Genomic DNA, 22,587 nt, shown 5'->3' with positions numbered 1-22,587 from the left:
AATGGGCCCCCCAACTCCTGAGTGTGAATGAAGCAGTGGTGTGACAACCTCTTATTATTTCTATGGGACTGTCTAATATAGCCAGCACTGTTCTCTGCAGTCCCATAGATGTAAATGGAGCAGCAGTTGCACACGTATGCCATTTGGGAATTCTTGTCTTCCTAATTGTTCGGACCCCCAGCAATCATGCATTTATCAGCTGTTCTGTGGTGGTAAATGTTAATATGGAAATCCCAGAGTCTGGGTTATACTTTTGATTTTGCATCAGTCATCTAGGCGATCTTCTGTAAAGCCCCACATACACGACTTGTATCCATTTTGCGGTCTGCAAAATACGGATACCGGCTGTGTGCTCGCTGCAGTTTTCTCGCTCCCTTCACTAGCATTGCCCTTTCGTAAGCCGTAAAATGTCTGCTCTGTTTCTGGTGTACTTCCAGTATAGGATTCGCCTTTTCTTGGGGTTTAGCCCCAGTGTATTAGTGTGTCTTTTTGGTTTTTTTCCCCCAGCCCTCTTAAATGTTTTTACTCCTCTATTGGCAGCAGGGGACACCAGATAGAGCCAGAATATTTCTGGCTTTTGCATCAACAGCACATATTTTCTATCTCTCATGATTGAGAAGAAAATAGATGTAAAGTGGAAACTACGAGAAACAATGCAAAATCCTTAAAATGACTAAGAAGATGTTCTCCGCGTATCTCAGTATAACCAGTAACACAACTGTGTACCTTGGTGTAAAGGAGCAAGTGTTGTGTTACCTGTGGGCTCTTGTGTGACATATTACGCAGGTATTGGGCTTCTCGTGGACATCGCTTGCTGAGCAAGGGCTTATTCACACGTTTGTGTCCATTTCGCCACAATTGATCCAATTTTTGCGTCCACAAGAAAGACAACAGTTTTTTTATTTTTATTTTTTTTAAACAAGATGATCAAATTAGATGTAATATACAGTATCTTCAGAATATAATATGCATCTTCTAGGCCACAGTCACTGTTTATGTACTGGCCCCATGTTTTATTAAGCAGCAGGGCCCCTCAGCACTATTTCAGCACTTAAGGACTTGCTGGGGCTGAAGGGCAACAGGGTTGCCTAGGCAACCATGCCGCTTTCAGAAGAGCGCTCGCTGTCTGACAAACTTGGGCAGCAGAGTGAGTGGGGAGGGCTGCTTTAGCCAATTGGATCTCTCGACATTGTTTTGGTCTTGTTTGAAAGCTGACAGTCTAACCTTTAAAACAAGATCAGATTCATTCCCTCATAATTGGGATAATGAGGGAATAGCACACACCTGGCCATGGAACAGCTGAGAAGCCAATTGTCCCTTTACTTTTGGTCCCTTAACAAGTGGGAGGCACATATGCAAACTGTTGTAATTCCTACACCGTTCACCTGATTTGGGTGTAAATAATACCCTCAAATTAAAGCCGATAGTCTGCAGGTAAAGCACATTTTGTTTGCTTAATTTCAAATCCATTGTGGTGGTGTATAGAGACAAAAATATTAGAACTGTGTCCATGTCTCAAAATTTATGGACCTGACTGTATCAACTAGTAAAATTATGACAATCCCTTTCAGACTGTCAACTTTCAAACAAGATCAGATCCTTGTCTATAAGGGCGTGTTCGCATTGGCGTTACTGAATTTACTTTCTGTTATAATGGAAATTTAGGACTGACAGCAAAACGGAAGCCTTTAAGAGGCAATCCATTTTGCTTTATCTTAAAACAGACTGGGGGCTACTATGAGGTAATGCTGGCCCTTTTGTTTGCGTTTTTGAGGTGACAGGTTCCCTTTAAAGGGGTATTATCATCTTAATGATCACTGTTAAATCTGTTAATGATTTAAGTGATCATTTTTCAAATATAGTTCATTAACAAATCCCCACCCCTTAGAAAAAAATAAACCTATACTTACCTGACTGTTGTCTTCCGTCTCCCCTGGTTACGGCCACCACTCTTCTCAAGAATCGCGGTGGCAGACTACTTTTTTTCTTCTCCCGTCCGGCCGCGCACTGTACTGAACGCGCACAACGAGTCCACGCATGCGCCCTGGTGACTTCTTTCTGGCAAGTATATTATCCCAGGAAGAAGTCACCAGGGCGCATGCGCGGACTCGGCGTGCGCGTTCAGTACAGCGCGCGGCCCGGCCGGGAGAAGACTTCAATCAAGATGGAGCCCGCCCCCTGCCGAGTGCCGAAACCAGGAAGTGGACGGCGCGCTGGGAGCAGGTAAGTATAAAACTGCGTGTTGAGAAAACCCCTTTAAGGCTGTAATGTAACAAAATATGAAAAAGTCAAGTTTGGGGGGCGGGGGGGGTAAACGTAATCTGTTTTTATAGCTGTTGTGTAATGCCTGATGACGGGATCCTCCACTTCATTAAACCACCAGGAAAGGTTGAATTAGTAGTAAATATGTGGACGGCTCTCATCACAGACCCTTAGATGTGTTTTGTCTGCAAATGGACTAAAGTTTGTGTGAACATAAATGCTAAAATGGTTGGATTACGTGTGCTATCTGTGGAGAACACGGACAGCACATGTCACTGACGTCTGGTGGGTATCGGGAGGAGGATCATTACTGGCTGTGGTGTTCCACAATGGGGGATGTTCCCTAGACGTCACGGTAGAAATTCTGATGACGCGATCAGAGTTTCCATAGAAATTTGGCAGACTGCTTAATCACGATGCTGCTAGATATTGCTTTTATAGGGCGGCCAGCGTTTTGTTTTGTGATGTGGTTGCTTATTTAGGGAGAAGCAATGATCGGTTAACCAAGCTTAAAGGAATTGTCCCATGAAGACAACGTGTCCACAGGATAGGCGATGTGTATCTGGTTGGTGTGTGTCCGTCACCTGGCGTCCCACATGATCATTAGAAGAGCGCGTCCACGGCTCCATCCATCTCTGCTGGAGATACCCCAGCCCTTGTACTGCAGTCCTGTATAGCTGAATGGAGCAATAGTGAGCATGCATGACCGCTGCTTCATTAAAACCTGGGAGTATGGACGCCGACACAAGTAGAGCGGTGTATGTTATGTCTTCAATGTCCACCACTGAGCCTCTCCAAGATTGGCCTGGCTGAGCTCTTCTGCCCCTTCATTTCAGAGATCATGGGGGTCTCGGCGCGCAGACCCCAGCCAATCCAAACTTTTTTGTCTTGTCCAGATTATCTGAACTTATGTGCACTGATGTGCACTTAAAGCATATTGGCTGCTATGAGTAAGTACAAACTGCTGTACGTATAGCAGAGACAGCGTTTGTGTATGTCAGAATGATGAATCAAAAAATACTTTAAAAAGGACAAAAACCATCCCGGTCAGGCTGCATTTACCCAGCTGCAATGGTAATGCCATGTAGAAAACATATGACCGCTGCAGCCATTCACTGGCCTCAGTGATGTCCCTGTCGAGGCCAGTGATAGGCTGCAGCGTGGGAAATGGAGCCTGGCTGAGCAATCAGAGCAATAATGGCTCAGTATCAGGTGAGTACTTACCTGTTCATTTCAGGTGGATCCTGGGGGTTGTTCTGTTTCCTCTGAAAACTGGAGAACCCCATTAAATGTGCAGGAAGCAAACACAAATTTATTTTATTGATAAGATTTTAAAACAATTTTATTAATATTTCTTTGGCCTGGTTTCAGAAGTCTATAGATTGGTTGTCCATGGTCAGCCAGCTGCACATCCTCCGCACTGCTGCAAACGACAGTAATGTTGTATTTTGCTGGCGTTTTGGTGGATGCCGGTAGGATGGGTCGATAGTACCTACTATGAAGTTGCTTAGGGGTGGAGTAATGGTCAGGATGCATTCACATATGTGCTAGATAGTTCTGTCCTCCTGCCTATTCATTGCCAATAATAGGGGCAGGATACAACTTGCTGGAGAAGGACACTATTTCCAGAATAACTTTGTGGCCAGTGATTGGCTGCGGTGGGCACGTGTCATCAGCATGACGTAACCGCTGCAGCCAGGTAAATAGAGCTGGAACGGCCGCGTGGGATCTGTGAGGTAAGTACTTGTGTGTTCTTTATTTCAGGTGCATTCCCCAGGAGTTGTCTGGTTTTCTAGTGAAACTGAACAGCCCCTTTTAAGGATAAATGAAGGGATGGGAACTACTAGTGCATTAAATGGACATGATCCTCTGAAGCAATGTCCCAAAACCCCTTTGGGTGGCTGCACACGGTGCAGATGTATGTGGTAAAAAACTGCATGAAATCCGCACAAAATCTGCACTATATTGCATTTTTGGTGCGGATTTTCCACAGATCTCATCCTTCAATTAAAAGGCAAAATCCGCACAAGAAAGCACAACAATTCACATATTGCAGATTTCAAAATCTGCGCAGCAGGTCGGACTCTGCACCTAAGAAAAAAGCAAGGTGTGCATGAGATTTGTCTAATCCCATACACTTCGCTGGTACAGGATTACGCTGCGGTTTATCCGGCACATAATCCACACTGTGCGGTCACTAGTAGTCAGACGCTTTATTGTAGTTCCTTCAGCATCGAATGGCTGGGCAGATGCAGCGTTGAATGTGGTCTGATATGTTGGGGTTCTGTCTAATTTATATTCTGTCAGCTGCTGGACACATTGAACGCCTTGCGAATCATTGATGCAAACTAATAAAACGTGACGCATCCGTGAATTGTTAATTCATGCTCACATTAACTGTTGTGGTCACAGGGATCAGGGAATCCGAAGACACTGAAATTAAGAAAAATTCTCATATCTTTTCTTTGTCGTGCAGAATAATTTGCCTGTTTCATTGAAGTGATGTTTTTTCTTTTTCTAGGCCTCGGAGTAGAGGAAAGACTGCTTTGGAGGATGAAGATAGCATGGATGGACTGGAGGCAGCAGAACCGGAAAACTCTGCCGACACAGGTTAGTTGCCCAGTGTTAAGATAAGAGACTCACATGAGCTGTTAGATGATGGGATTCAGTGTAAACGGAGAACCTGCTGCTCTGCAAATACACAAATTACACCATTGTCCTGGGAAAATGGCTGAAAATGGAATCCATATTTTTTAGCCCCAAATAAGTAGAATGCAATAAGGTGTCCAGTAAGTCTATTTAGTAATTTAATTTATTTTTTCTGTGTGTTCTCCCACCATAAATGCAGGCATGTTGTTGCAAAAACCGCATGCCCTTTTTTGGTACGTGTGTTTTTTTTTTTTTTTTTTTTGCCACACCAAAACCATAGCAGAGTGACATGTGGCACAACCCTGATGGTACCTGCACGTGATGCGGATTATGTACCGTTCTTCTGCGTGGATTTTCGAATGGGAAAACTGCTGTGTAATACAGTACCAGCAAAGTGAACGAGATTTGAGAAATCTGGTGTACGGTTAGCTTTTTTTCTTCCTTGCGAAATTGGCCCGCCGTGCTCTTTTTGTAATCCACAGGACGTGAATTGTAGTGCGACTCTGCACCTTCTGTAGAGTGGTTTTCACCATAGATTTCTATGGGTTATTAACATAAACAGTTGGAGGATGGAACTGAGCTTATGCGTCCACTTCAGCAAGGTGTGCAGAGACGTAAGAAACAAACAGCAGGTGGCGCTATACATGTAGATTTTATTGAATAACTTAGTGACATTACTAAATTTTTAAGTACTGTATACGTGTTTACGTATGTATTCAGATGTACTTGATTTTTTTTTTTAAACATTTTTTATATTTCATGGAACAACCCTTTTAAAGGGGTTTGCCAGTTTGCTATATTGGTGACCTATCCTCGGATAGGTAATCAACATCAGATCAGCGGGGATCCAGCTCACAGCACCCCCGGCCATCAGCTCTTTAAAGACAAGTACTGCGCTTGTACCAGCTCTGCTTTCTCTTCACTGTTTACTTGCTCGCTGTCGACATCACAGAGGCAGGCAGGTGTAATTGTAGCTCCTCCGTCCTCATTCACTGCAGTGGGAAGGAGCAGTTACACTCTGTCATTCACTTTCAGTGGGTATGGGAGGGCTGTAATTACACTGCTTGAGATGTCGTTGGTGAGCAGGTAAACGGTGAAGAGAAGGCAGAGCTCGTAAGAGCACTGTACTGTCTTCAAACAGCTGATCGGCGGAGGTGCCAGGTGTCGGAACCCCGCCGATCTGATATTGATGATCTATCCTGAGGATAGGTCATCAATATAGGAAACTGGACAACCCTTTTAACAATTACAGCATAATTGATGAGATTGTTACAAATTAAAGCCCAGATTGCTTTTTACAGCATTTTCCTTGTCAAGCGAGTTTCAGTATTTTTTTTACTTTGTACATCTGACGTTGACTGCCAGGTTAGTTTGCTGTTGCTAGCTGAGCATGGTATAGAATAAACCAAGGCCGAGCTGACTGCACAATGGACTCTCTTTATTAACTGTTTGCGGTTGTTTTTGCTGGTATCACTCAGGCTCCAGCTCTCCTGACTGTGTTTGTCTGTATTTTTCACTTATCATTGTGTATGCACAGCACTTAAATTTTTATTTTATTTTTATTTTTGACTGATGACCTATCCAATGGCTAGGTCATCAGTATCTGATTGGTGGAGGTCTGACACCCGGGACCCCCGCCAGTCACTGAACTGGTGCTCCTGTGAGCACCACGGCCTTCTCGTAGCTTACCAAGCACAGCGTTGTACATTGTATAGCGGCTGTGCCTCAGCCCCATTGACTTCTACGAGGCTGAGCTGCTCCTAGGCCACATGATCGATAAATGTATGGTCACTGGGCCTAGGAAAAGCAGAGCTAAGCAATGATGCTCACAGGAGCTCCACTGCCTTCTCAAGCAGCTGATCGGTGGGAATCCCGGTGTTGGACCCCCACAGATCAGAATCTGATGACCTAACCAGAGGATACTTCATCAGTAAAAACAAAAATCTTGGAAAACCCCTTTAAAGGGGTTCTGCAGTTTGTTTAAACTGATGATCTATCCTCAAGATAGATCATCAGCATCTGATAGGCAGGGGTCCGACACCTGGGACCCCCGCTGATCAGCTGTTTGCGAAGGCAGCAACGCTGTTTACCGCATGCCCAGTGATGTTGCAACTTTTATTAACTGGCCTGGGCGTGGCTAAGCTCTGTTTTGTCTTGAATGGAGCTTAGCTGCGCCCAGGCTAGGGTTGGACGATATCAAAAATATTCAGACGATAACGATATTAAAAAATTTATCGCGATAACGATATATCTCGCGATAAATACCAGTTTAAAAGAAAAAAACCCACAAGGAGACGTTATACTGTATGGGGGGCCACAAGGAGACGTTATACTGTATGGGGGGCCACAAGGAGACGCTGCACTGTATGGGGGGGCCACAAGGAGACGCTGCACTGTATGGGGGGGCCACAAGGAGGCGTTGCACTGTATGGGGGGGGCCACAAGGAGGCGTTGCACTGTATGGGGGGGGCCACAAGGAGGCGTTGCACTGTATGGGGGGGGCCACAAGGAGGCGTTGCACTGTATGGGGGGGCCACAAGGAGGCGTTGCACTGTATGGGGGGGCCACAAGGAGGCGTTGCACTGTATGGGGGGGCCACAAGGAGGCGTTATAATAAGGTCTTATGGGAGCGAGGAGGAGGGAGAGCCGAGGCGGCCGCTGCGGGAAGTAGTAAGTTTATAACTTTGTCATCAGACAGAACGCACTAGTGAGGCAGCCGCAGGAAAACTCTCTCCAGAGACAGTACTCACACGGCGCCCGGCACTGGGGGGGTGACGACGGTGATGATGTCAGATGGTGGGTGGAGACTTGACTAAGGGAGGCGGAGCAAGAAGGAGGCAGGCCAGGAGCGAGGGGAAGAGCAAGTTGCAGGGGCGGGCGGTAAGTGATCAGTCAGTTCCTGAAGATGAGTTGTTAGAAGCGGGCGGACGCACGTTTAGAAGAGGTCAGCGCACAATGTGCGCTGACCTCTTTGATGACGTCACAAAATACCGCGGTATTTAGGAAACGGCGATATCGCCATATCGCCGTTTTTTTTAATACCGCGGTATATCGTGATACCGGTATATCGCCCAACCCTAGCCCAGGCCAGTTGATTCAAGTTGTGATGTCACTGGGCCAGCGGTAAACAGAAGGCCGCGGCTCTCAAACAGCTGATCGGCGGGGGTCCCAAGTGTCGGACCCCTGGATAGATCATCAGTTTAAACAAACTGCAGAACCCCTTTAAGTCAGTATTCTCACCTCCATTCCCTGTATATGCCAAGTTGTGAATACCCTTCTAATTATCAAACCTAAGGAGCTCCTCAGCTTTAAAAAAATAAATAAAATTTGCTAAAAATTAAGCAGCACATCTTCCTCTGCTCCTCAGTACCCATCCCATGAATTATCAATGGGGAGAGGAGATTAAGCAGCTGTGAGGCACCTCTGTCTACTGAATATTTCCTTTGAAAAAAAGAAGGATCTGGCTTTGAAATTCAACATGCCCAGTTCTTCTGTTCAGCGATATCATCTATTGCTCCAAGAGGCTTATATGCATATATTAAAACCTAATTTATCTCAGCAATGAGGACACGCATGAACATGGGGCCAACACAGATGCCTTCAGCTGCCAAGCGCACATGTAACAGGTCAGCCAGGGGTTGTCTCACTTCAGCAAGTGGCATTCATCATGTAGAGAAAGTTGATACAAGGCACTCACTAATGTATTGCGATTGTCCATATTGCCTCCTTTGCGGCTTGATTCATTTTTCCATCACATTATAAACTGCTCGTTTCCATGGTTGCAACCACCCTGTAAGCAGCCAGTGGTGGTCATGTTTGCACACTGTAGGAAAAAGCACCAGCCTAAGTGCCCCCCCCCCCCCCCCCCCGCGGTCCCAGCCACCAGAGAGGCCGACCCTTATTCCTGTAGTGTGCAAGCACAGCCATTGCAGCTGGATTGCTGGGTGGTCGTAACCATGGAAACAAGAAGTTTATAATGTAAAAGAAAAAATGATTCCAACCAGCAAAGGAGACGACATGGACAATCGCAATACATTAGTAAGTGCCTTGTAGTTCTCTACATGATAAATGCCATTTGCTGAAGTGAGATGGCCTTTAAAGGGGTTATGTACACGATTGCATGTTACTCATTCTTAGCTTAAAATAATTTTTCAAATTAGCCTTTATTAAAAATGTTGAGCTGTTTTGTCACTCAGGGTTAACTGTTTTTCTAGCTGACTGGTACTTTCACTTTGTGCCAAAACCTTATCGCTAAACTACTAAGAGTTTCAGCCACATTGTTATCAGTAAGATAAGACCTGAGCTATGATGAGTGTTTAGGAGGTCAGAGAGCAGAGATAAGGAGTCTGTCAGCTCCTGGTCTGACTGAAAATCTAAATGGTGCTACTAAGAGCATGTCAGCTCTGTAGAGGGAAAAGGGCGCCATATTTTTAATAAACACCAATAAAAAAAAAATATGTGCTCAAAATTAGTACAATGCAATAATGATAAACAAAGGTGTACATAGCCTTTAAGCCTATGGGGTTCATTTATTTACATACAGATAAGGCTGTGTTCTCACCTGCATTGGAGGCTCCGTTATTTGTCCCCTTTACACATTCTGCAAAAAAAATAAAAATTATAGTGGAGGAGTAATGACCAGCTAAAAATAGTCAGGTGAAGCTATTGGTACCTGTTCACACTTTGCTGGGGAGGGAAAGAGGGGGGTGAAGTGGTAAAATGCCCGCCAAGTCCCGATCTGAAGTGAAATGCTTTGAGACGAATGTACTAAAAGCCTCAACTTGCTGCACAATGAAGTAATCTCTCGATTGGCGTCCTGTAAGCGATGTATGACTCTCCTTTCTGTGTTTTCTAGATATTAAAGAACAATCTGTGGAGGAGTGTACCCCGACTAAGGTGACGGACACTGCGCAACCAGCACCTGTTCTTCAGCGTTCTCCATCCGAAGAGTCCGAGCCCTCCACTGTCTCTGTGGGAGTTGAAGCCAAAAGCAGGTCTGTATGTCATTTGCTGCTGAGTCATGGCTGGGGGGGAAGGGCTCGTGTGGACGCGAATAGAGATGAAAAGGATGCTGGGAGTAGTGATGACTAGTGAAGCCTTCGCAGGCTGCAGCAGCCGAACTCTCTCTTGGATGTCTTAATGAGTGCAAGATGAGGACAGAGGCCGATGCATCCCACGCTCTGCTCTTTGCTTTCTGCTTTTGTACTGACTCCAAGCAGGTTTGCTGCAGATGCAGAGTAGGTTCTTTTTTCCTCTATTGTTTTGGGCGATTGTTACAGAATGAAGGTGGGAGTTTCTTTTGTGGGTTATTGGGTCAATGAAGTAGTCGGCCCACTTAGTTTGCAAAGGATTTTTCAAAATGTGTGCATCATTTTTATTTTTTGGAGTTCACATATGATTTAAGGGTACTTTCACACTAGCGTTTTTCTTTTCCGGCGCTGAGTTCCGTCCTAGGGGCTCAAATCCGGAAAAGAACTGATCAGTTTTATCCCCATGCATCCTGAATGGAGAGCAATCCGTTCAGGACGCATCAGGATGTCTTCAGTTCAGTCTTTTTGACCAGGTTTTTCAGAAAACCGTAGCATGTTGTATTTTTACCTCTGGCCAAAAATCCGGAACACTTTGACGGAATGCTGGATATGGCCTTTTTCCCATTGACTTGCATTAATGCCGGATCCGGCGCCGTGTGTTCCGTCAAACCGGATCCGGATTTTGCATGTTAAACATGAAAAATTTGAAAATAAAAAAAAGTTAAAGCCCATAAATGACGGAATAGTTTTTTCCAATGCATTTTTTCACTGTGATCAAAATCCTGATCAGGATTCAAATGTAATCGGTTTTCACACGTTTTTCCGGATCCGGCGGGCAGTTCCGGCGACGGAATTGCACGCCGGATTCAAACAACGCTAGTGTGAAAGTAGCCTAATGCAACAAAATTGGATGCTGTTTTATGTTTTTGCTGGTGGATGTGTTTTTTTTTTTTGTTTTTTTTTTGTCGCCCACAGCTTGATTTTCATGTAAATCTTTTTGTTTCTTCATAATCTCAGATAAACAGATAACACCTTTAGGCTTCGTTCACACACAGTGAAAAACTGTGTGACAGTCATATAGTTACAAAATACTGTGGTTGACTCTGTAATATGCGGAGTTGTTTGGGTTTTATTAACCCATGAAGCAGAAACATAAAGTTTTACATACATCATATACCTTCCCGCCCCCCTATATGATTTATTTTGAGATTTACAGTTTTCAAGGTTTTACTTTAGATTTGCATAGTCATTTCGGAATGGCAGATCAGACTAAGGGCTCATTCACATGACCGTATGGTTCCATGTCTGTGTAGCCGTCTGCAGAGGGTCCGGTGTACACGGGCGCCAGCCGTCTGCACTCCGTGCTGTGTATGCGGACCTCTTGACTTGAATAGGTCCACGATCCACAAAAGATAGGACATGTTTTATATTTTAAAAACACAAATGCAATCGCACTCTGCAAACCAGCACTCTGCCCTGCCTTTAAGCTGGATGTTAAATGAGGCATTGGTGTACATTTTGGCCAAAGCGTAATAAGCCACTCACCGCGTCAAGGTCGCCTCATGAGTGGTCCCCAACACTAGTTCCCACCTGTTGTTGGCCACAGCAGCCACACAAAATCCAGGGAACGCAGGTACAGCATACACGCCAGGCACACTCTGCTTCTAACCCCGTCCGGTGCCATTACAGCTTTCATCGGATCCAGGGATGCAAGTACCGACATGCTTGCTGAACCCACTATATACTTCTCCTGGAGCCAAAATGGCTACTGGTAGGTGCTACACAAGCAGACTCAGTTTTATACTGACTTTAAAACCAGCCGCCAGGGCAAATTAACTAGTCAGGTGTGCACGGCTGCATGGAGATCGCCACGCCTCCAATATATACTGCAAAGAAAAAATGTGATGGGTTTCAGCCCGCACTACCTGTATGCAGGTGCTCATTGCTATGGCGAAATACAGATACAAACGTAAAAACACAAATGCAATCGCACTCTGCAAACCAGCACTCTGCCCTGCCTTTAAGCTGGATGTTAAATGAGGCATTGGTGTACATTTTGGCCAAAGCGTAATAAGCCACTCACCGCGTCAAGGTCGCCTCATGAGTGGTCCCCAACACTAGTTCCCACCTGTTGTTGGCCACAGCAGCCACACAAAATCCAGGGAACGCAGGTACAGCATACACGCCAGGCACACTCTGCTTCTAACCCCGTCCGGTGCCATTACAGCTTTCATCGGATCCAGGGATGCAAGTACCGACATGCTTGCTGAACCCACTATATACTTCTCCTGGAGCCAAAATGGCTACTGGTAGGTGCTACACAAGCAGACTCAGTTTTATACTGACTTTAAAACCAGCCGCCAGGGCAAATTAACTAGTCAGGTGTGCACGGCTGCATGGAGATCGCCACGCCTCCAATATATACTGCAAAGAAAAAATGTGATGGGTTTCAGCCCGCACTACCTGTATGCAGGTGCTCATTGCTATGGCGAAATACAGATACAAACGTAAAAACACAAATGCAATCGCACTCTGCAAACCAGCACTCTGCCCTGCCTTTAAGCTGGATGTTAAATGAGGCATTGGTGTACATTTTGGCCAAAGCGTAATAAGCCACTCACCGCGTCAAGGTCGCCTCATGAGTGGTCCCCAACACTAGTTCCCACCTGTTGTTGGCCACAGCAGCCACACAAAATCCAGGGAACGCAGGTACAGCATACACGCCAGGCACACTCTGCTTCTAACCCCGTCCGGTGCCATTACAGCTTTCATCGGATCCAGGGATGCAAGTACCGACATGCTTGCTGAACCCACTATATACTTCTCCTGGAGTGGCTTATTACGCTTTGGCCAAAATGTACACCAATGCCTCATTTAACATCCAGCTTAAAGGCAGGGCAGAGTGCTGGTTTGCAGAGTGCGATTGCATTTGTGTTTTTACGTTTGTATCTGTATTTCGCCATAGCAATGAGCACCTGCATACAGGTAGTGCGGGCTGAAACCCATCACATTTTTTCTTTGCAGTATATATTGGAGGCGTGGCGATCTCCATGCAGCCGTGCACACCTGACTAGTTAATTTGCCCTGGCGGCTGGTTTTAAAGTCAGTATAAAACTGAGTCTGCTTGTGTAGCACCTACCAGTAGCCATTTTGGCTCCAGGAGAAGTATATAGTGGGTTCAGCAAGCATGTCGGTACTTGCATCCCTGGATCCGATGAAAGCTGTAATGGCACCGGACGGGGTTAGAAGCAGAGTGTGCCTGGCGTGTATGCTGTACCTGCGTTCCCTGGATTTTGTGTGGCTGCTGTGGCCAACAACAGGTGGGAACTAGTGTTGGGGACCACTCATGAGGCGACCTTGACGCGGTGAGTGGCTTATTACGCTTTGGCCAAAATGTACACCAATGCCTCATTTAACATCCAGCTTAAAGGCAGGGCAGAGTGCTGGTTTGCAGAGTGCGATTGCATTTGTGTTTTTACGTTTGTATCTGTATTTCGCCATAGCAATGAGCACCTGCATACAGGTAGTGCGGGCTGAAACCCATCACATGTTTTATATTTTGCGGACCAAAGACCCTTTCAAGTCAATGGGTCTGCACCGCTATAGAGGATTCACATGGTGGGTGCCCGTGCATTGCAGACTGCTATTTGCGGTCCGCAGCATGGGCACGACGACCATACAGTTTTCTGAATGAGCCCATATAGTAAGCTTTATTTTCTGTTGATGCCAGTCCCCAGTCTACCTCTTCTGATGATTTGATCCAAATTAGTAATTGTCAGTTACCTGTCCCTGCGCCGCGTCTGAGTACATTAGGCTCTTTTGATTGTCTCAATGAAGGAGAAGGTTTCTAGTGAAAATATCACAAGCCCCTGAGATTGTATTAGTAGGGGCATGCACTCAGAATTCATATTGCGTCTGATGGATCGGGTCTCCGGAGATTTAGTTGTCCTAACAGGGATTGAATTAGTGCCTACAGTTGTTCAGGGTCGTGCTATTTCATGATCAGAAAACGTAACGGTGTTGTCAAAGTTGAATAAAAACCGTCCGCCTCTTTTAAATGTGCTAAAATGACACAAAAGAATCAAGTCGCCTTTTCTCTCCTCTACTGCTTTCCAGTTCTCCCTGCTGCTTTCCTGGCTGCAACAGTGACATCCTGTGCACTGCTGAGGCCAGTGATTGGCCGCATGGTGACCTGTGCCACAGAACGTTACTGCTGCAGCCAGGCAACCAGCAGCAGACGGCCAATGCACAATGCTGGATGTGGCCGGGAAGAAATGGGTTGGTTTTACAGGGGCTGTCTGAGCTTATATTGAGCTTGGACAACTCCTTCAAAGTACTTGCCCCAAGGGGTGTAAAGTTCTTCCCTGTCCACTTTAAGTGTCTGATCAGTGGTTTTCTGAATTGGGACTCACAATGATCAGAATGGAAGCTCTGTCCCCCCCCCCCTCCCCCTATGAATAGAGCAGTGTTTGAGCATGCACACACTGCGTTCATCTTTGATGGGATTGATGGAGAAAGCCGTGTATTCGCTTAGAGAATGTTTGACCCGGATGACTGACCACCGAGAATTTAGGGTGCAGACAACTTTGCACTGGTTTTCCTAAATGCAGTAGTAAGTAGTAACTTTCTAAATGGTCTTCATTAAAAATTCCCTACCATTCTTCTGCAGAGTGTAAGGGCTCATGCACACGAGCTTTTCAGTCAAAAACGGATGTTTTCCCCTTAGCTTTGCATTAGTGTTTCCTGTGTTTTTTTTTTTTAGCACAGATGTTTTTAAGCATTTTTCATGTTCATCTGCAAGAAAAAAAACTCCCATTGGGATTATTTATCAAAGACCAGCACTTTACGCCAGTCTTTGATAGTCCCTGCGTCGCCAGAGGATGCACAGGCCTCGTCCGCCGCACCTAGACTGAAATCTACTCTAGCTCCTAGTGCATGTGCCAGGGCCAATAGCTCCATCCCGTGCCACCACTTACCTTTTTCAGAAAGTGACGAGGGCAGTGTACACACTCCACGTGCACCTAAATTTAGGCGCAGTGGCGTTCAAAATGTCACAAACCACAGGCTTGCGACAGTTTTTTGATGTAGGGGTCCTAATAAAGGATCCCCTTGACTTTAATGGATCTGTTTTCAGTCTAGGTGCTTGCAGTTTTAAACGTAGATTTTTTTTAAAATTTTTTTTTTGTGTGCATGGACCTTAACCCTGGGTTCACACTAGGGTTGTTGCGGGTATCGAAATTTCGATACCCAATCGATACTTTTGTCCCGGTATCGATACGATACCGGGATTTCCGTTTTTTCGATACTGGGCTGCGCTTCTGCGCAGTCTAGTATCTCTGAACATGAGCGCGCTGCTATCAGCGCGCTCATGTTCTCTCAGCAGCACGGGGAGAAGGAAGCTGTCCTCCCTCCCCCTGTGCTGCTGCTGCTGCCGCTGCCACCAATGAGAAGCGAGGGGCGGAGGAGGGGCGGCAATGAGAAGCGAGGGGCGGAGGAGGGGCGGCAATGAGAAGCGAGGGGCGGAGGAGGGGCGGCAATGAGAAGCGAGGGGCGGAGGAGGGGCGGCAATGAGAAGCGAGGGGCGGAGGAGGGGCGGCAATGAGAAGCGAGGGGCGGAGGAGGGGCGGCAATGAGAAGCGAGGGGCGGAGGAGGGGCGGCAATGAGAAGCGAGGGGCGGAGGAGGGGCGGCGCCGGCAATGAGAAGAGAGGGGCGGAGGAGGGGCGGGCTCACTGCGCCACCAATGATAGGATTATTTCAACACAGAGCTGCGCCCAGCGATGCCACAGCACTCACCATTAGTCCTGGGCGCCGCTCCGTTCGCCTGCAGTGCCCCATTACTGTCTCCTCTCCTGCTCCACATGCTGCTGATTACTATCGGAGCGATGGGAGGAGACATCAGCTTCACTAGTAGGCGTTCCTTCTCCCTGCGCTGCGATTGGACAGCGCTACAGCCAGGTAGAAGGAACGCCCACTAGTGAATCTGATGTCTCCTCCCATCGCTCCGATAGTAATCAGCAGCATGTGGAGCAGGACAGGAGACAGTAATGGGGCACTGCGGGCGAACGGAGCGGCGCCCAGGACTAATGGTGAGTGCTGGGACATTGCTGGGCGCCGCTCTGTGTGGCCTGATAGTGAAAGTCTGGACTCATATACAGTAGTCAGTCTTTAACACATACAGGAGGCGGGTGCCGGCAGCAGAATCGCATTGCCGGCACCCTGCCCCTGACAGGGAGCTGCGATCAGCGGCAGTTAACTGCCGCTGATCTGCCAGTACCCGCCTCCTGTATAAAGAGGTAGTTATCATTGCCTCCCCCCCCTCAACCCACCCATCCCATTAAAATCATTGGTGGCACAGTGTGCCGGCCCCTCTCAACCCCCCAGTATTAAAATCATTGGTGGCAGTGGCCACAGGGACCTCTCCCCCCCCTCATTGGTGGTGCAGTGGCAGCTTCTGATCGGAGCCCCAGCTGTGTAAGCCTGGGGCTCCGATCGGTTACCATGGCAGCCAGGACGCTACAGAAGCCCTGGTTGCCATGGTAACATCCCTGATGCTGTGTGCACAGAGCAGCAGGGACAGTGTGGAGTCCTATTCACCCTGATAGAGATCTATCAGGCTGAATAGGAAAAGGGATGAAAGATCCCAGGTTCTAGCCCCTAAGGGGGAAATAGTCATTAAATAAAAAGTGTAAAAAAAACAAACAAAAAACACTAAAATATGAAGTATAAATCACCCCCTTTTCCCAATTTCACATATAAAATATTTAAATAATAAACATATTACATCGCCACGTCAGAAAAGTCCAAACTATTAAAATATATTAAAAAAAATCTAGGTGGTGAATGCCGGAACAGAAAAAATAAAATAAAAACTGCGCGATTCGCCATTTTTAAAAATGAGGAATGCACGTGGCTTTTTTTGTTTATTTTTTTCGCATGGTATCGAGTATCGCAATACTTTTTCATGGTATCGAAACCGAATCAAAAAATTGGTATCGCAACAACTCTAGTTCACACCTGAGCGTTTTACAGCGCGTTCAAACGCGCTGTAAAACGCTTAAGACATGAAAACCAATGCTTCCCTATGGGAAGGGTTCACACCTGGGCGTTTTACAGCACGTACGAACGCGCTGTAAAACGCCCGACGCTCAAACAAGTACTTGAGCTTCTTTGGGGCGTTTTGACGCGCGTTTGTGGCCATAGGACACTGCAGTCAATGACACAAACGCGCGTCAAACGCGCGTTTACTATTACAAAAAACGCGCGACAAAAACGCGCGTTTGAGGAACGCTTAGGTGTGAACCCAGGGTCAAACAGCATCCACAGTAAAAACTGACTAATTAAGGTCAGGGTGTGTTTTTACAATGCACTATTTGGAGTGAAAAAAATGCTGCGTTTCTATATTTTACCTTTCCCATTTAATACTTGCTCATTCAAATCAGTAGATCATTAAAAAAAAAAAACTGGACCACACTGAAGGACAGTCGGTTTTGTACTGGTTGCTGGAGGAGCTGCTGTGTGTTATTCAGTATGATCACTGATCTCGTCCGCACAGAAATATGCGAGAACTGATTTTCTGAGCTCGTGCAAGCTTAAAGTCTATCGTGTGCATGAGTTCTAAGTCCTTCCAGTAACTACAGAACTGACATGAATCTGGCGGGGTCACTGCTGCTGTTACTGGCACCTCTCTGCTCTTTCACTCCATTCATTTTGTTATCCTCCGACATCTGGGACCCCTGGAGATCAGCTATGTAAGAAGTAGCGCCACTGAAGCACAGCGCCGTACAATATATAGTGGCTGTGCTTGGTATTGCAGCTCTGCCCCATTCATTTCAATGAGGCAGAGCTGTGCCTAGGTCATGTGACCGATGAACGTGACATCCCATGACCTAGGGAAAGCAGCGAGACGGCTGTGCCGCTACTATGGTGTCTTCTCAACCAGCTCATCGGCGGGGATTCTGGATGTCGAACCCCCACCGATCAGATACCGATGACATGGCCAGGTAGGTCATCAGTATAAAAGTATTGGAAAACCCCTTTAAGTGTGAAGCAATGTGTAGAGCAGAGAAAAGGCAGACTAATGGAAGAAGTAATCCTACTCGTGTCCCTTCAATCTTTTTGTTTTCCTGTAGTGAAACAGGAAAAATGTGACGCATGCATAGACCGTGATGGTGAAGTGCTCTCTGCAGTGAGCTGCTTCCCCCCTCCCATCTGAGTGACGGCCGTAGCGGTCTACTGGTGGAACGGTAGATCCGTCACTCAGAATAGAAGGATGGGGCTGTGTAGCTGCTCATTGCAGAGAAGTGAAGCCTCCTGGGAACTTACAATAGCAGAATAAAAGGTGTTATTCACAGCACTCCTGAAAATAAAAGCTGTACAAAGGGTATATGTGTACCGCTCTCTCCATCCCCTGTCTGCTGCTGTCAGCAGTTTTGCATAGTCAAAACTACTGTCAGCAGTCTTTGATAGTCAGAACTGCTGAAAGACTCCCTTTCAGTTGACGTGTTTCCCTAACCTTACCGTTCCTCAAAAGAGAATCGCCCACCACAGAAGCAGCAGAGCTGTGAAATCCCCACGTGCACCCCCTTGCTTTGGAAGCTGGGATCCTTGTTAAGTTAATTGCTGCTCGACAATAGTTGTAGAACTGAAAAAAAAAGGCTCCTTTCCTCTCCAGATGTTGTTTTGCTCAAACGACAACTTTTATCTTGTGCGCTTGAGGGGAAAAAATCAATAGTAATTACCCTATCGCCAGGGCAGAGCTAATGAGATGCGTTTTATAGCTTGCGAGTCACTGGTCACTGAGCCAGCGTCAAATACTACCAGCTCATTTACTGGTGAGTAATGGCATAAGGTTGCAGGAGACCCCTTCTGATTTACTGCAGCATTTTCTTTTTATAATGAATTTTTTCAATTTTGTCTTTTTTTTTTTTTTTTTGTTGGCCCTTCAATTTTGCGGTCTCAACACCTGGACCGCCTTGATCCAAACCTTTTTATTTTTTTCAAATGATAGAGTATAGAACAGTGATGGTGAACCTTTTAGAGACCAAGTGCCCAAAACGGCAACCAAATAACCACTTATTTATCGCAAAGTGCCGACACGGCAATTTAACCTAAATACCAATATAATATGTTTCATGTCCTTTATCATTTATCTATAATAGATTAATAGCCTAGATTTAATGCTCTGCCTGTCCTGTTCATAGTGTGTCCTGGGGATGATGAATGGCAGGAAAAGTCTAAAGCATATTGCTATGCCATAGACTTTTTCCAGGGCGTGGGTGCCCACATAGAGGGCTCTGAGTGCCGCCTCTGGCACCCGTGCCATAGGTTCGCCATCACTGGTATAGAACATATATATTTATTTATGTTGCCCTCGTAGTTCACTGATAAAAAGCTATAAGAATGGAAATGGGGGAGGGGATGGTGGTTGAGGATTACACTGTCTGCTCCCTCACTTCCCTATGCAGCGGGTGTTGCGTGCACTCTGTATGGCCCCGGGAACCAGCTCATTCGACTTCCTCCTCCAGGCCTGGTCCGTGCAGATTCAAACCACTTGACTACAACTTCCTCTTTCATATCGTCAGTCATATCATCCCTGACACTCGCATGCCAGTTAAGTTGGTCTGTGATGAGGAACTGATGTACATGGTGCAGAACAGATAAATTAAGAAGTCCACGTCTCCATGCATACCCTACTGGGGATGGCAACTAAAATGCTAGGCGAAGTTGTAGCCAAGTGGTATTAAGCTGTGCAGACCAGGCCTGAAGGAAGAAGTTGATTGAGCTGGTTCCCGGGGCCGTACATAGTGCGCACAGTGCCTGCTGCATTCTTAAAGGGGTTGTCCCACCATATATATTGACATCCTATCGTCAGCATAGGCCATCATTATCTGATCGGCGGGGGTCCAACACCCAGCACCTCCACCTATCAGTTGTTTGAAGAGGAGGTTGGACTCCATGCGAGTGGCGATTCCTGGTCATGCTCGTCATCTTGGAATTTTCGATGGTGCAGTGGAACGACCAGTACTCGCGGCATTCACGTGAATGGAGCGAGAAGTGGTTAGAATAAAGCCTGAGCACAATCCTTGGCAGACATGCCATGTATCACACACCCTTCCCAGATCAGACTCTTCCCCATCAAATCATAGCAGCTCCAAGCTGATGGCTTCTGCCTCCTGTCGTTTCCTGTCCCCAGTCCTGTCCTTCGTTGGTGACATCAGAGCAGCTGTTATCAAGCCGAAATGGCAAACACTGTGGGTTAGGGTACTTTCGCACTTGCGGCAGAGGGATCTGGCAATACGGACGCAAACTGATGGCATTTGTCAGATGGATCAGGATCCTGATCCGTATGACAAATGCATTGAAATGCCAGATCCGTCTCTTCGGAAAAACCGCAATGCCAGATCAGTTTTGCCGGAACACTCTGGGCCGGATCCGGCATTAATGCATTTCAATGGGATAAATTGCCGGATCCGGCAAGTGTTCGCGAATTTTGGACGGAGATAATAATGCAGCATGTTGCATTATTATCTCCGTCCTGAAAAGTCAAAATTACTGAACTGAAGACATCCTAATGCATCCTGAACGGATTTCTCTCCATTCAGAATGCATTAGGATAAAACTGATCAGTTCTTTTCCAGTATTGTGCCCCTAGGACGGAACTCTATGCCGGAAAAGAATATCGCTAGTGTGAAAGTACCCTTAGTGGCTCCGCATTTCAGTTCCCGTTATTTGTTGATTAATTGCCCAGTCCTAATAAGTACCCTTTAGGCGGAGATTGTCCATGTATAACCACCACACCTCCACCAGAAGCTGGGCTTAAAGGCCCTGTTCCTAGTACATTTGGATGTTTCCAGGTCAGACCTCTCCACTGATCTGACTTTTATATGACATCACTGGAATTATGAAGATGACTTCAGTGCATTAAATGATGTCATGCACTACAAGGTCTGGTAGTTCCTGTAAGCGAGCAAGTGCGCGATGTGTGTTAGCTCTGCACTGCAGAGAGCCCCTGGACAAATATCTTGTTTGTCCTGGTGAAACTTCAGTCTGCCTCCACCCCCCAATTAATAGCATTCATGAATTGGCACGGCTGCCAGCAGGAGAGTGACATTTTGCATACTTGAATTCACTCTCTGCCTTCCTCATTACTGCTATATATAACTAATAGATGCGAGTATAAGAACCGCAGCAGCGAGGGAACCGTACTAGTCTGTGATTTATTGTGACCTTTAGGAAAGCTGGGTGATGAGTAGTGTTACCTCACTACATGATAATGGCAATAAGCTTTCAGAGAATCCTGAATGGCAAATCTCCATTTGTAGGTGATGTCCCTGTGTTGTCCTTGTGGGACCTGTAATGGCGCCATAATAGTGCTCTTACCAGCATTATTCTCAAAGAATGAGTGCAAATGTTTTGGAAAATGCACTCTTAGGCAAGACACACACAACCGAGTTCGTTCAATGCGAGAAAATTCCTGCGTGTGGCAGTGAGGTCCCAGTCTGAACTCTGCTTTTGTGACAGGATCACACAGCATTATGATATATAAGGCTGTGTGTCCCTGTGAGACATGGAATTCATTGAATTACTCTGACATAATTCAGTCAGTGTAATTCAATAGATTCCAGGTCTCACAGGGACACACACAGCCTTTATATATCATTATAATGCTCTGCGATCCTGTCACAGGCTCTGAATTCAGACTGGGACCTCACACTGCCACATGCAGCGAGTTTCTCGCTTTAAACTCGCTTGGGTGTATCTGTCCTTTAAAGGCTATGTACACTTTTGGAGGCAATTTTTGTTTGCATTTTTTGGGCTAAAAATCATATTTTCAATTGGCCTTTATTAGAAATATTGAGCCATTCTGTCACAAAGGGCTAATTGGTTTTCTAACTGTGTGATTGGTACTTTTACTTTCACTTTGTGCCGGTCATCTAATAAACCTTTTCTCTAAACTACTGAGTAATTTGAGAATTGAGCTATAATGAGTGTTTATTATGTCAGAGAGCAGCAGTAAGGAGCCTGTCCACTCCCCAGATGACGAAAAACACAGACAATCCACAGGCTGCTACTACAGCAACTCAGCTATGTACATAAAAAAGGATTCCATATTTTTAATAAAAACCAAATGAAAAAATTATTTTTAACTCAAACTGTTATGGGGCGATCTGTGGATGACACGCTGTTATGGGGCGATCTGTGGATGACACGCTGTTATGGGGCGATCTGTGGATGACACGCTGTTATGGGGCGATCTGTGGATGACACGCTGTTATGGGGCGATCTGTGGATGACACGCTGTTATGGGGCGATCTGTGGATGACACGCTGTTATGGGGCGATCTGTGGATGACACGCTGTTATGGGGCGATCTGTGGATGACACGCTGTTATGGGGCGATCTGTGGATGACACGCTGTTATGGGGCGATCTGTGGATGACACGCTGTTATGGGGCGATCTGTGGATGACACGCTGTTATGGGGCGATCTGTGGATGACACGCTGTTATGGGGCGATCTGTGGATGACACGCTGTTATGGGGCGATCTGTGGATGACACGCTGTTATGGGGCGATCTGTGGATGTCACGCTGTTATGGGGCGATCTGTGGATGTCACGCTGTTATGGGGCGATCTGTGGATGACAC

The 22,587-nt window shown here is 46.3% G+C and overlaps 1 protein-coding gene across 7 annotated transcripts in view; it reads left to right on the top strand.

The window, feature by feature from the left end:
• Positions 1-22,587, top strand: part of KMT2C (lysine methyltransferase 2C) — a 200,245-nt gene that overhangs the window by 35,903 nt on the left and 141,755 nt on the right. For all 7 annotated transcript variants that reach the window (XM_044292878.1, XM_044292880.1, XM_044292876.1 and 4 more), the window contains exons 2-3: positions 4,784-4,872; positions 9,767-9,905. In XM_044292878.1, the coding sequence (XP_044148813.1) occupies positions 4,784-4,872; positions 9,767-9,905 (228 nt within the window). The remainder of the gene's footprint in view (positions 1-4,783; positions 4,873-9,766; positions 9,906-22,587) is intronic.

Source organism: Bufo gargarizans, chromosome 5 (genome assembly GCF_014858855.1).
Source record: "Bufo gargarizans isolate SCDJY-AF-19 chromosome 5, ASM1485885v1, whole genome shotgun sequence".
Lineage (NCBI taxonomy): Eukaryota > Metazoa > Chordata > Amphibia > Anura > Bufonidae > Bufo > Bufo gargarizans.
Note: the sequence above shows the minus strand (reverse complement) of the source record. Positions and strands in the feature narration are given on the sequence as shown.